Here is a 13,722-nt window from a genome sequence, read left to right as displayed (position 1 = left end):
CAAAGGGGACTACAGCAATCTCCTAGGTAAAAAAGAAACAGCCTGGCTGACACTGACAGGCTTTGTACACATCAGATGCAAATCCCTCACACTTGTTGATGAATCCTAAGTATCAAGTAACTCATACTGATCAAACTTCAGCCATAAAGGCTAAGTTTAAGATGATGCAACTTGTTGGGAATCTATTTAATTGGCTGTTCTCTTTTTTGCACAGCCTTGGTATTCATATGAATGAATAGATTCCCTATGAAGACTTCTTTTATACCTTATCAGGGAAAACCTTGTTACTGCTACCAGACATGCAAAGAATATCACTTCATGGAAAAGATTTATGGAAAGAAGCTCTACAACTGCAGATACATTTTAATATAATCTAACTTTTATAAACAGTTTATAGGCTGATGACTAAAGAGACTTTCATGAAAGTATCCATTAGTTCTCCTGAAGCTGAGATGAATGAGGTCGATTAGATCATCCTAAAATGTAAACCATCAATTAAATCAACATGAATGTATTAAGTGTGTATATTTTCTATACTTCTTAAACAATAGTCAGTTTGAACATTTCAGTTGTACTGTGACCAGCAATACATAATTTTATTAGTTTGTCACCACTCTTATCTTTTATTTGGTATCATTTGTATCAGCAGCACTACAGTGGACTTTACATCAATTAGCATGATAAACATCTACTCATCAGGGTTGTACTGCTTGAAAACATTTTATATTCTGTGACCTCCTCACATAATCAAATGCTAAATTCAACAAACTGGTATATGTTATTGAGGTTGAACAAGGAGAAGACCTGAATCAAAGACTGGACAAACATGAACAAAGCAGATTTTTCTATCACACTTAGCACTTATAACAAAATCCAGCTGGATTCCATATTGAGGAACTGTGTCCCATTTATTTGAATATAAGTGATCGCTGAGGTTGCTCCGATATATCTCCGTATTTAGGGATAGCGTTATTGCTTTCCATTTTTGGAGCTCCAGCAATAACACTGATACAGAAATGGAAGTCATCCATACAGTGCTGTGAATGAAGAGTGTTTGCTTTATGGGTTCATGATACCAGAGCATTATAGTGTAAATACAGGCAGATATGAATATTTAGTTTAAAAGTTTAATTTGAATGATTTCTGGTAGACAGTGATGTATAGCCTGTTCTTAAACAGTTTTAAAAAGGCCTGACACAATGTAGTCTGATGCTTCGCCATCGATGAGGCCTGTTCCATTATTGTGAACGAACCAGCAGGGGACATTGTCTCCTTTCTTCACATCCCTCCTGAAGTCTCTCTGCCAGCCTCTGTGGACACACACACACAGACATTTTACAGTATGTACACTGACAGATATTTCAAGTGCACATTACAAACCAACAGCCATATATGAAATCAGCACACATGTTACATGCTGACTATTTATTTTGGCATGTACCTTGTCACATTGAGCTCCCGTCCTTTCACAAACATGGTGGCATCTGGTTTCTCTGTGACTTCACCTGGACGCAGGTCTGACACCTCATAATTGATCCCATGGTAAAACTGACCTGGAGGATGACAAATTATCAGAGGTAAATATCATTTTGAAGTACATTTATTCTATCCCTAAATGTTCCCTAATGTTAAATAAAATATATAAAGACCCCAAATACAGTGTGTAATATAAAGAAACTGGCTATTCAGACAAAATATGATCTTTAAACCAGAAAGTAAACATGTTTATTTCTGCTGCATAATGGGCCTTTTAATATAGGTGTTAAACGGGCTCCTTGGCTTTTGCAGCCAGTCTCAAGTGTAAACTCAAGGTGCTGCACTGTTTTTCACATCAGCATTTTTCAGCACCAGGGGTTTCTGCTTGGTTAATACACATTGTGAGTTGTTTGGGTCACAATTGATCCAGGGTGTGAATAATGCTTCAACTGTTGGACAGGAAATAAAAAACTGCATAAGATTTTGGTGGTAGCCTCTGCTAAGGGATCGTTGTTCCAGTTTAACATAGATGACCTCTTTAAGACCTCAGTTGTTTTCTTCTTCAAGTTGATATCGTGTTTCTTTTAGGTTTTGATGAAGGCCAAGTTAGGTTAGCCACACATCTATCCGATATGTTTCTGTTCTTTAATCTTACCCCCTGTTATTGTGGGTACATTTCGAGCCCTTTGGTGTAGGATTCTTATAACACCTAATTGATATAGCCTACTGTAAAATTCTGTGTTTAAGACGCACTTATAATACCTATATTTCCTCTAAAAGTTTTGCTGTGTCTCATATCATTAGGACCAATACACCAACATAAAATACTGAGATATGCTCCTTCTTGACCTCAAGTGCACGTGAAGTCCCTGAAGAATGATTCCTCAATTTGATTCCTTAATTGCAAATCAGAGCATAAGATATTGTGCTCAGATATGAAAGGAAATCTGAGACTGTTTATTAAGCTTGCAATTTGGGGTTATTGTATACATATAGTTTTGCATTTAAAGAACCAAATATAGCACATATCCAATAATAACTCTAAAATCAAAGCTAACAGTTAACTCACAGTGTACTGCTGTATGTAAGAAGGAAACAAGAGGCAGTCCCCTCTTTGCTCCCGTGTTTACTGTCTTGATACAGATTTAAAAACTAAAACCAAATCATAACTATTTACAAGGAGATATTAATCCATCTGGTTTCTTTATGTTTGGAGTGGTGGCAGTAAGTTTTAACACAATCTTAAAATACCAAAGTAAAAGAGAAAGTCAATTTCCCATGGTAGAGTTTTCCAGTTGTGGCACCAGTTTGTGTCACTGTTGTGGCCTGACAACCCATTTCAGAGTGTTAGGGTATTTCTGATTACACCTGAACACTATGATCGTTTCCAATATAGTTCCAAAAGACTGAACATAGTAATGGCCAAAGGTGCAAAGGTAGTAGTTGAACCTAAAGCCCTTTCTACTCATGACATGCACTACTTTACATGACCAGACGTTTCCTGGGGGACATGTGCCAATATAAATGTCTGAAGCAGTTTACATTGAACTGACTTTGTCCTGCAGTCCAAATCAAATTGAATAGACTTTGACCTGATGTGTGAACCAGGCAGGTCATTGTCTGGAGCATTAACAGTGTAGTGATGTTGCGGAGGTTGCACACAGTGTTGCTGTTGCTGCTGGAATCAAAAATACACTATACAGAAAGTGAGGGTATTGCTGTATACCCAAGAAGAAATGCTACAGCGAACATTCCCCTATTATCAGTCATTATGATGTAATTCTCTCTAATAACTTAACAAGTTGTACCTAGCAGGCCGTGAACCGAAGATGACAGGAGGTGGGTGTCCAGGGTGTAGAAACCCAGGTAGTTCCTGTGGTACGGGTGCTTCTCCCACACTTTGTGTAGCAGGATGACAAACTTGACTGAATCTTTCAGAGTTACTGTGAGGCTGCGATCCTTGGTCAAGAGAATATCCACACTGGAGGATATGAGGGTGAGGGGAACAAGATGGTAAGCATTTATTCTCAACTGGATTTTTGACTCATGTAGAGGAATAGTTTTCTCTTATTGAATGAGGTAACCATGGGACATGCAGCCACTCACTTGGATCCTTTGAGTGAAGCTGAATCAGACCATCGCAGCTTGACCAGTTGGCCATCCTGAAACACCGAGACGTCCTGAGTGCTCACAATCAGCATCACCCCCAGAGTCTTGTGGATGATGCCAAAACGCCAAAAGTAGGTGTTAATTTTCCCATCAGGGGGAATCATCTTGTCGCCTATGATCTCGCCATTGACCAAAATACCTGAAGAAACAATAGGGGATTCCGTCACTCACAGCTGGGTGTAATTTTCAGGCACGTGAGGAGAAATGTACAAAATCTTGGTCTCATGGCTCATGCTCAAAAATGGGCTCGTGGCTGACCTTGTTTAAGGTCTCTGACCAGGTTGAAAATGGTTCCTGGTTTGTCGTTGATGTTGAAGCACAGTGCGTCTTCTCTGTCTGGGAGCTCAATCATGAAATGAGGATCCCCATCCACTGCAGGTGACAACAAAGTAAATGGAAGTGATAAACAAAATGAGTAATAGTTTTGTTTTATATGTAGTCTTCGCTCAACATTTTGGCTCCTACATGACAACAAAACTAAGTGTACAGCAATGCAAGCAGCTCTGTGAGCTTGTGCACAGTGGGGCTTTTGGGCTAAATTCAACGTGCTCATAAATGTTAGGAGAGGAGTCAGGGTAATACTAAAGTGAGTGAGATACATCATGTCAGGACAATTTAACAAGTAGTTTAGATAGACTGACAAAACAACTGACTAGAAGAGTAACACAGTTCTTTCTAGAACCATCAAGCCAGCTATGCAAAAAATGACTTACCGAAATAGGAGGGTGTTGACTGATAACTATACGAGTATGCTGGAGGGGCATAATGTTGAAATGGATTCCGTCTTTCTGACTCTTGTCTTTGCTCTGTCAAAATAAACAGATGACAAAAAACAAATGTGTGAATTTAAGCTAAAGTTTTAACTTGAGCACCACCTTCAGGTACCCACAATAGTTGAAAATGAATGCGGTTTGCGAATGTTAGGTTTTGTTTCACACATACTGTAGGTCAAATGGCTGACTCTCTTACCCTCAGTCAGTTTATCAGCAATGAGCGGGCTTTCTGTTCCATCCTCAGTTTCAGGCTTAGTGACCACCATGGAAGTGAGAGGGGTTACGAAGCTATACCGCAGGGACATTTCCAGGGCCTTTGCCGTGGCATTCTCTTTCTCACCAGTGATACCACTCTTACTGAAAGTAGAAAAATATGTGGCTTGGTTGGAATTGGTGAATTAGTTTTGTGTGATCCATTCTTAGCTCTCAGACGATTTGTGGATGCATCTTTGATGAAGGTTTTAAATCATAAAAATTACATACAGATTTCCAATGAAAAAGTTTCAGGTATCAGCTTGAGTGAAATTGCTCAAACTCACCTTTTCTCCAGTAGCTGCTGGATGGTTAGATAGGCCCAAAGACGCTCTGTAAAATCTCCAAAAATGTATTCCTCATCAGGGTACATCACGTCCCAGTCTACAGCACCGGCCTGTCCCTGCACCTTGAAGTCCTCTTCAAACTAAGCAGGAGGGACAAAGAGGAGTAATAGTCTCTAAAAACAGATTAATAAACAGACCTCATCTATCACCTCACAATTGTATTGATACAGTTTCTTTGTCCTCACCCCCTGGCCAACCACTTCCACCATGAAGTTGTCAAGGTCGTTGTCCTCCAGTTTTCCGGCCACCACGATCTCGGAGCCGTTAAATAGCTGGTTGAAGTGGTTAGTGGTGAGAAAGTCCACTGCCTCATCAGGATAACGCAGGTCAACCTCCAAAAGAAGAGGGCTGGACACCTCCTCATAAAAACCCTGCGACAAATCCCCACACACACAATGTATCACCAGTGTTTGTACAAAATGTGTTACAGTATGAGACTGTTCTTTTGTGATGTACTCTGGGCTGCACATTTTTACGTATGAAAGGTTGGTAAACCAGCTAAAATACTCAACTCAACTGGGTTGAGTTGAGTATTTTAGCTTAATCAAAATGTAGTCATGGTATAAATGTAGAAAACTGTGAAGTAATTATAGTCTTGTAAATGTGTTCACAGCCTAAACTTTCCACCTGAAGTTGAAGTGTTGCATCTGATCCCTCATAAATTTTGCGGGCCGATCCCTTGTTTTGTTTGCTCAACGAATCCAGGAAGGTGTAATCCACATCATTTCCAAATCCAAGACAGAACAGAGAAATGTTTCCACCCATAGCAGGGCGCACATTCTCCAGGATCCTAGCGGGGCCTTCAAAATACAAAATAATTCTTACCTAAGTTATATACTTAATTTGATGTTAAACATTAATTACAACAATCAAACGTGCACTCACACAAAATATACCTTACAGTATGTGCACACTCACCCCGATCTGGCATTCCATCAGTCAGTGCAATAATCATATCAATGCTCCTCTCTGGGATCCTTTGCTCCTTTCTGTCGCTGACAAGCATTTTCACACTGTCCAACAATGCATCATTAAAATTGGTTGCTAGATGGTAAACACATAAGAAAATGTAATCAGATCACAGAAGTGTTTTTTTAATTTTATTTTGAAGTGAGGACATTATGTATAAAAAGGTTAGTAAGATCATTACATCCTCTGATATCTAGTTGCCTGATAAATGCCATGGCTTCATTCACGTTTTCTTCTGTTGCTTTGGAAAGTGTTGATCTCCAGGGATCGACCTGGCTACCAAACAGGACAATGGCAAAATGGTCCTCCTCATGGATGTCTTTGAGGATGGCCAGCATTGCCTCTCGTGTCTACACAGAGGTCATAAGAAAAACGTGTGCATGTGGACACTAACATTTTATAACTACATTTGCAGTCTGAACAGTCCCCCACCTGGTCAATCTTTCTTCCAGACATTGAACCGCTCCTGTCAATCACAAACACCACATTCTTCGGGACTCTGGGCAGGTGAGGTGGAGCGAAAAAGTGTACAAAGTACCCATTTACAATCTGAAGGGGAAAGAATAATAAAGGGCAGTAATAAACATACTGTAATTTATAGACCTATATGTTCTTGTGCAATTTTATCATTTTTTACAGTATATGTATAGTAATGATAAATAATATTTCAAGTATAGAAGACATTAATTATAAAATGCGACACGAAAAATAAGCAATTATGATGTAAGGAATTCTGTATGATTTAACTGAGGTTTCTTCAGACTGATCGAGAAACATTACCAATTCTGCCTTTGACTATAAATGTGCCAAAATACAGACATTGGAATCATTCTTCCCATTTTTTCCCGAGAAGGACCCCTTGACCCCACACTAACGTATCTGTTTTTAGTTGTTTGAGTGACAGCATACCTGAATGTCCCCAATGCTGGTCGCTCTGTTTACGTCATATTTGATGACAAAATCTCCATCAATGAAGGTTCCATCACAACCAGGACAACTCCTCTGCTGCTCCATGGTTGGTGAGAAAGAGATGTGTGCCTGACAACATGATACACACAGTCAGCTGAACTCAAATCGTTAGGTCAATAATGTCTTTCATGTAAAAAGGGTGGAAGTCTGATCCACGAACTGCAGGCAAAGCATGAGAAAACTTCCTCCAGGGACCATGTACCTTTTTGTCTGTTACAGTTTTCTCCACCAGAGGGAGCAAATCATTGGTCAGGAAGGTAGCATGGGCATCAAGGAAAGAAATGCCCTGTGGCTCATAGATGTTTGTCACAATCTGTCATACACACAGGCAAAAAGACAGACAGACAGACAGACCATTTGTAAATAGCTCATTTAAAAGATCTGAAAGGACCAAATCACAAGGCCACAGCAGAACAGAATCAGATTCACCTGAAACTCCTGGACCCTCTGTTTGGGTTTAATTTGAGTCAGAATCTCATACTGGCCCAGCTTCCTCTGAAGGAGCTCCTCGTAAGTCAGAACAAAAGTCACATTTTTTTCTGCTGCGATATTGACGGACACAGAAAACTTCTCCATCTTTCTCCCAGAAGCTCTATAATGAAACAGAGAGAGAACAATCATCAAAGATCCACTTCAAAAAACCATGACTAATAAATGTAGACTAGTAACCAGCTTACACCAAACGACTAAGATCAAAGGAGTGTGAAAATCTAAATGGAGATCCACTTTGATTTTCTGTGTGTTTCTTGCTGTGTTTGCTTCATGAATATTTCATCCTCACAGACTCACTTCACCAGTCCAGCAGTTTGTCCAGAGGAAACAGCCTTTTCATACTGCTTCTTGGCTTTCTCTTTTTCCTTCACGTCCCCAACGTACACCTGACCTTCAATTTCCCTGTGAAAGATAGAGAACATAATGTTGCTCTTGAACTCTGCCAACTGTATCATTAAGAGAAATGAGCTTTCAAGCACAAGAGAAGCGGTGATAATATCTGTCTCAAAAAGCAACATGATACAAGCAAACACTGGGTACAGGGTGAAAATTTTAACGTGGCAAACGGACATGCTGAAGTTACTGATGAAGGCGGTCTTGGGCAGCTGCACTTCAAAGAAGATTTCCTGGGAGGTGTTTGCTTTGTTCAGGGCCTTGGAGGTCATGACGGTGTGAGCAAAACGAGACCTCACAGTGCAGTCCACCGTCACGCTGTACACCTCCACCTGGCAGAAAGAGAGGCTGTGTAGGCAAGAGATCCCAAGCATCGTATCCACACACTTTTTTAAATAACTTTAGAGTCGGCTGTTTTTGTGTCATTTCAAAACTGACTTGATAATTGCAGGTGGATTCACCTTAAATAGTACTAAATAAGACAACAATAAGAGCTTAAAAAACACGAGTTAAAGATAATTTAGTAACTGGTTCTACTCAGAGAGTGTTTATGTGAATCAGCCTGGGTGCAGCATGTCGAAACACATATGGTGTGTATATTTAAAGTATACTGTGTGTTTGTCAGTCTATTCACTTTACCAACCACTCTGAACAACCATTATCAACTTTTTACTGGGAGTCTATTTTTCTTGTATCCAAGATCTATCTGTGACCAACACAATAATCATGTGTGCCTGAGCTGAGGGCATTTTACATGATTCCTGTTTGCTTCAGTCAGGGTGACGCTATTCCTTCCTGCCTTGATTCCCTCTGCATGCGTTCTGTTTTATTTGAGATCTTCTGGGTAAAAACCAAAGGAAATGAGGAATATTTTTCCAAGGTGGCATCTTATATCTGGCACAGACAGATATTTGACTCTCAGAGTATCACAATGTTTAACCCTAAAACCTCTTTGCTTTAAATACCTTGAATGGACACAGTGGACATTCCTGTTGTCTGTTAGGTCAAATTTTAAATCTTTGCCTAAGCATCTACATGTTTTCATTCATTCTGGGCATTGAGAGAGAAGTAGGTTTGTTGGACCTGAAGGGAGCAACTGATTTCTTGGATTAAAGAACATGGTTATATGTTTGCATATCTTACTTGCAGAAAAAGAATAAACCTATGCTGGCCTAACACTTAACAACTTCTTAAGTGTTTTCAAATTCACAGACAACTTTCTTAAGTCAGAGTAATATCATTGGAGGTTTGCTGTAGTTGGGGCGCACTCCCTTGATCTTAGTCGTTTGGGCTCCTACCCCCCATTAAGTTAGCCTCGTTGTCGTTTAGTTGAAGCGCTTCCGCTTATAGACAACTAGTGGTGGCCACTGTGTTTCTATCTGTTTATTCTGTCTCATAACCTTTGTCGGTGAAGGCAATGTGTTCGCTCCCTCTCCCGACATAGGTGCGTCCTGTTTGGTTGGCTGGTGTTTTCGCCCGAAGCCGGCTTGTAATTAGCGCATCAGATCACCTTGTTGGAGAGGCTATGTTTCCGCGCTCACTCCAGCATAGGTGTAGTAACTTCTGGCATAGTGTTCCTGCTAGTGCCTGCTCTCTGTATATCAACTGGTTGGTGAAGGCAGTGTTTACGCTTCCCTGCTCCGAGCTCGTTGTTGTGTCCTCAGTCAGTGCTGGCTATGTTGGTCAATCACTACTGTACTGCCTGTATGGCTACTATGCAGCCTGAGGACGGTCATGATCTCTGTCCCTCCTGCCTGGGCCTTGAACACCTGAGAGAGGGCCTGTCTGAGGATCCCTGCATGAACTGCAGCTACATGCCTCGGACCATGAGGGCTGCTCGACTGTCTGAGGTGGAGGAACTTCTGGGGGGGTGAGCTCGCCAGTTTATTTGTCTCCTCCTCAGCTGACTCCGGCTCAGGGGGGCGGTTACGATCCCTCCTGGCCAGTTGAAGCGTAGAGCTGCTGAGACTGTAGGCGCCTCTAATCGGAAGCAGTCCAAGCTTGCATCCAGGGTGGACCAGCTTACGGCAGAGCTTGATCAGATGAAGGCTGCCTTTTTCACAAGGAAGACTGAGGCGAGTAGGGTCAGTGTGGTCCCGCCTGCTCCTCCTGATGCCACTACAGTTATTGAGGAGGACATCCTCTCAATGGCGGCATCTGCCACAGAGTTTCGTGCTGATGTCTAGGGAGTTGGGACGGGTGATGTCCACACTCGTCCAGGCTCGCTGCCAGGTTTGGTTGGCGCAGTCGCCCCTCACTGAGGCAAGCAGGAGGATCCTGCGCAGTGTTCCAGTGGAGCCTGGGGAGCTGTTCGGATCAGCAGCTCTAGAGGCTCTTGAACGGTCTATTCAGGCTAGACAGACCAAGCAGCAGCTCTCTGGTCTCAGCAGGAGCTTGCCTCCCCATGTTAGGCCTAGGAGTACTGTGGTCCCTCCTCAGCGCCGGTTTCAGTCCCCAGCTGGTGCCAGTGGTCACCAGCAACCTCCCCAGCACAGCATCCTGGCCGTCGTGCAGCCCAGGACTTTTGGGTCAGGATGACCATCATAGGCGACCCGGCAAAAGCCCTTGCTCTCGACCAAGAGCTCTCTACCCTCCTGGTCAAGGGTGCCATCGAGCCGGTAGACCCCGTGGCTCAGCCCGGTGGATACTACTCAACGTTCTTCCTTGTCACAAAGAAGGACGGTGGACTTCGCCCTATTTTAGATCTGCGGGGTCTCAACAGGTTCCTAAAGGTCATGCCATTCCATACGCTCAGCACTGCAGAGGTTCTGACAGCGTCTGGTCACTCGGGAATCATCGAGTCTCGCGAGAATATTCTGAAGGAACAGATCCGCTGATGACACCGGAAGATATAGACAATGGGATACGATTGTGCTTTGTGAATAGGGGGAAGTGATAAGATAAAGACCAAGTGGCCGTCAGCCTTCAAGATCAACAAATTTTCTTTCAGCCCAAAGTTAAGGTGCAAAATTAAGCAAATTGGTCGACAAATCTGAGAACTTCATTTATATAAAGCACAAAAAGAACGATATTTCTTTAAGCATGAAAAATGTCACTCGATTTTTAGTCTTGGTTGATATAAAAATAAGATTTTGAAAGAAAAATGGAACCATTAAAACTGATTTGTTTACCACTTACTCTCACAGCTCAAGAGACAGGTGCTGTTGTTAGGGAAGAGTTCAAATCTGGTAAACCTGCATTTAGCAATAGCTTCTAACTGGTTTATCTCTGTAGACAAACAGTTATTATCTTGATTGATTGAGAAACATCTGCTCTGCTGAGGAGGGGTTGCACTACAACAGCAACATAGTCTTCTTGTTGGGTAGCTGTAAACTGAAACTTGACTAGTTTGTTCAGCACAAAGTTTTTAGTTTAAGGCCTTTTGTGTCTTAGTTTGGTGATTTATGGTGTTTACTTTTTCGCCCTCGTTATTGAGCGTGTATCTGTTCGAGCTGCTTCATTACATTGTCCTTGCCCATTTAATGAAGACTTATTAAACCGAACCTGATATTTATCAAATAAAAGAAGATACAACTGGAATATTTTTCTTACCATGGCATCATTTGTACTTCTTTTCTGTAAAAAATAAAAAATAAACAGACAATACAAAGGGAGAAATCAAAACTTAAGACTGCACAAAACTGAAATCACATCAAATTATTGTACTTAAAACATTGAACTTATAATAAGTGGTTAAAATGTCGCTTCAGTGTGGATTCAGATCTCAAATTCATCAATGACTGCCAGGTTTGTTTAATTCCACACAAACTGAAAAATGCAAACAATATCTTTAACCTTATGACAGGACTGACTGGGTGTATGTTTTTTTTTACAGATACCTTTAGAGGTCTAGTAGCTCCTCCTGTCTCCTGAAATACAAATACAGCATATTAAACCGAAAAGGAACCAAAATACTAGAAAACAAACACACGCATGAAGAGGAGATGTTCAGAACAGTTAAACCAGGGTAGAAATAAAGTTGAAAACTAAAGAGCACACTTTGTGATGCACCGCTGATTAAAAAAACAGACTGAATCTAAAATCAGGTACCACCAGGTATAGTCAACACTGGAGAAATTAAACAACTATTAATGTAAGATGCATTTCTAAATTAAGATATTTGCATATAAAGGTTGTTGTGTAAAATTACCTGCAGAGTTTCATGGCCCCCGGAGATGACCACAGCTCCCTGGGCCAGGCTGAGCAGCGCAAGGCAGGCGCTAGCCCACGGGAGCAGCAGTCGAACACCCTGCAGTCCAGACATGACCAAACTTCTACTGAATAGTGTCTGACTTCAGTGCTGAGAAAAAGCTCTCTGCCCAAGGGGAGGGACTGACCAACAGGACTGACCTCAATGTGTTGAAGTCCTTGAGCTACAAACATTGATACCAGAAACATGAAGTCAGAATGAATATATATATATATATTTTTTTAAAGCATTGATTTATTTTTAAATTATTTCATTTTGGGGGTTATTCCTACTGCCGACAAAGTGCCAGACCATTCAGTTCATATTGTAGCTAAATTGTAGTTATCCCCTAAACTTTGATAATAAAAGGTAGTGTATTTGTGTAAAAGTAGTTCTGCCAGTTACCACATGTGGGTGGACAAACATTGCTTCACTCCCTCCTTAGCGCACTCTTTCACACAGTAGCCTGTACTGCTTCACTTAACGTGTACTGTATGTTTGTGTCATTTCCCCCTTGCAAGGAAGCAAACAGTACAGCAGTGTAAGGAAATCAGAGAGACTACTGTATGTACTTTTAAGTCAAATTATCCAGACACACACACACTGATTATTGCTAGATTTGGCCAAGTGCATGTAGATGAATTGGGATATTGTGATGTTAAACTGGAGTGAGCTGGCTGGACCAAAAAGTGTTTTTGATAGTGCATCATCACAAGCTAAACATCTCTATCTCAACATACATAAGGTGAAATCAACCAGATGACTTGTGCGTGGATATTAGGAGTTCTGCAACTGTGGACCTTGTGAACACACACAACTGTTTTCCTACTTGTGCAATTCTGTTTACTTTTAGGTGAGTCATCTTCATCGTGTGGGACTGTGTTTGGCACATGCAGTTTTAAGGGAAAGAGGAAAAAAATAAAAATGACCCACTGATTTTGAACCTGAATCCTTTATGCTTGTGTACCTTTAGGTCTGCAATATGTTAGGCTAGTTAAAGAAAGATTTAGTCAGATACCTGACCATGTTAAGTGCTCGTCTAATGACAGAGCTGGATTCTCATCAGGGGTTCAAAGATACGATTATAAGATGAGATCTGTGCATATGGAATGATTTGGTTCGGTAGTTGTCAATTTTATCAAGTACAATGTAAGCACAATATTCACACTGATACAATGAAGGCCTTGATGGAAATGAAAATAACAACTGTTTTGCTCAAAGCTCAAACATTTCATTTTACTATTGCGTTGCCACTTGGGGGCAGCAGAAACAAGCTTTAACAGAGTCCTGACATTTGATCACCCTTAAGTTGATATATCAGCAATTAGAGGCCTTGATAGTGCCTCAAGGGAGTCATGTGTCTTGCATCTTGATGAATCTTAAGTTGTGTTCAGACAAAACCAAAGATAATCATTTTACCTTTTCCCTATTGCTTAGCTTCAGCCACAGTGCTGATGATGGTTATTCAACCCAAAAAGTCAACATCATGTTTGGCTTAGTAGCCTACTGTAAGCAATGATTCACAAGCATGGCTATCTCCTCATTTAGGGGCTGCATCCTTCAGAGGGAACATTTGAAGACAAATCAAATCACATCAGCACATCAAAGGCTGTCCCATTTCGAAGGCCTCTTTAAATGATTGAAACAAATGCGTCCTTCTTTTCCCGGCTAACAAAGGATCTATTTGGTGCAT

General features: G+C 41.2%; 1 protein-coding gene across 1 annotated transcript; it reads right to left on the bottom strand.

Annotated features, from left to right (window-relative positions):
* Positions 1-889: 889 nt before the first annotated feature.
* Positions 890-12,119, bottom strand: LOC132977623 (inter-alpha-trypsin inhibitor heavy chain H3-like). Its single transcript, XM_061042354.1, has 21 exons — positions 11,991-12,119; positions 11,680-11,709; positions 11,393-11,416; positions 8,018-8,172; positions 7,745-7,849; positions 7,385-7,547; positions 7,158-7,268; positions 6,896-7,024; positions 6,419-6,535; positions 6,168-6,336; positions 5,936-6,061; positions 5,645-5,817; positions 5,203-5,388; positions 4,958-5,097; positions 4,615-4,775; positions 4,359-4,451; positions 3,904-4,017; positions 3,583-3,784; positions 3,285-3,457; positions 1,442-1,553; positions 890-1,310 (listed from the first exon to the last, which is right to left on the bottom strand). The coding sequence occupies exons 1-21, from the start codon at positions 12,102-12,104 to the stop codon at positions 1,172-1,174; spliced, it is 2,736 nt and encodes a 911-aa protein (XP_060898337.1). The 5' UTR covers positions 12,105-12,119; the 3' UTR covers positions 890-1,171.
* Positions 12,120-13,722: the final 1,603 nt, after the last annotated feature.

Source organism: Labrus mixtus, chromosome 7, assembly GCF_963584025.1.
Source record: "Labrus mixtus chromosome 7, fLabMix1.1, whole genome shotgun sequence".
Taxonomy (NCBI): Eukaryota; Metazoa; Chordata; class Actinopteri; order Labriformes; family Labridae; genus Labrus; species Labrus mixtus.
The sequence above is the reverse complement of the archived record's forward strand: the minus strand, read 5'-3'. Positions and strand labels throughout refer to the sequence as shown.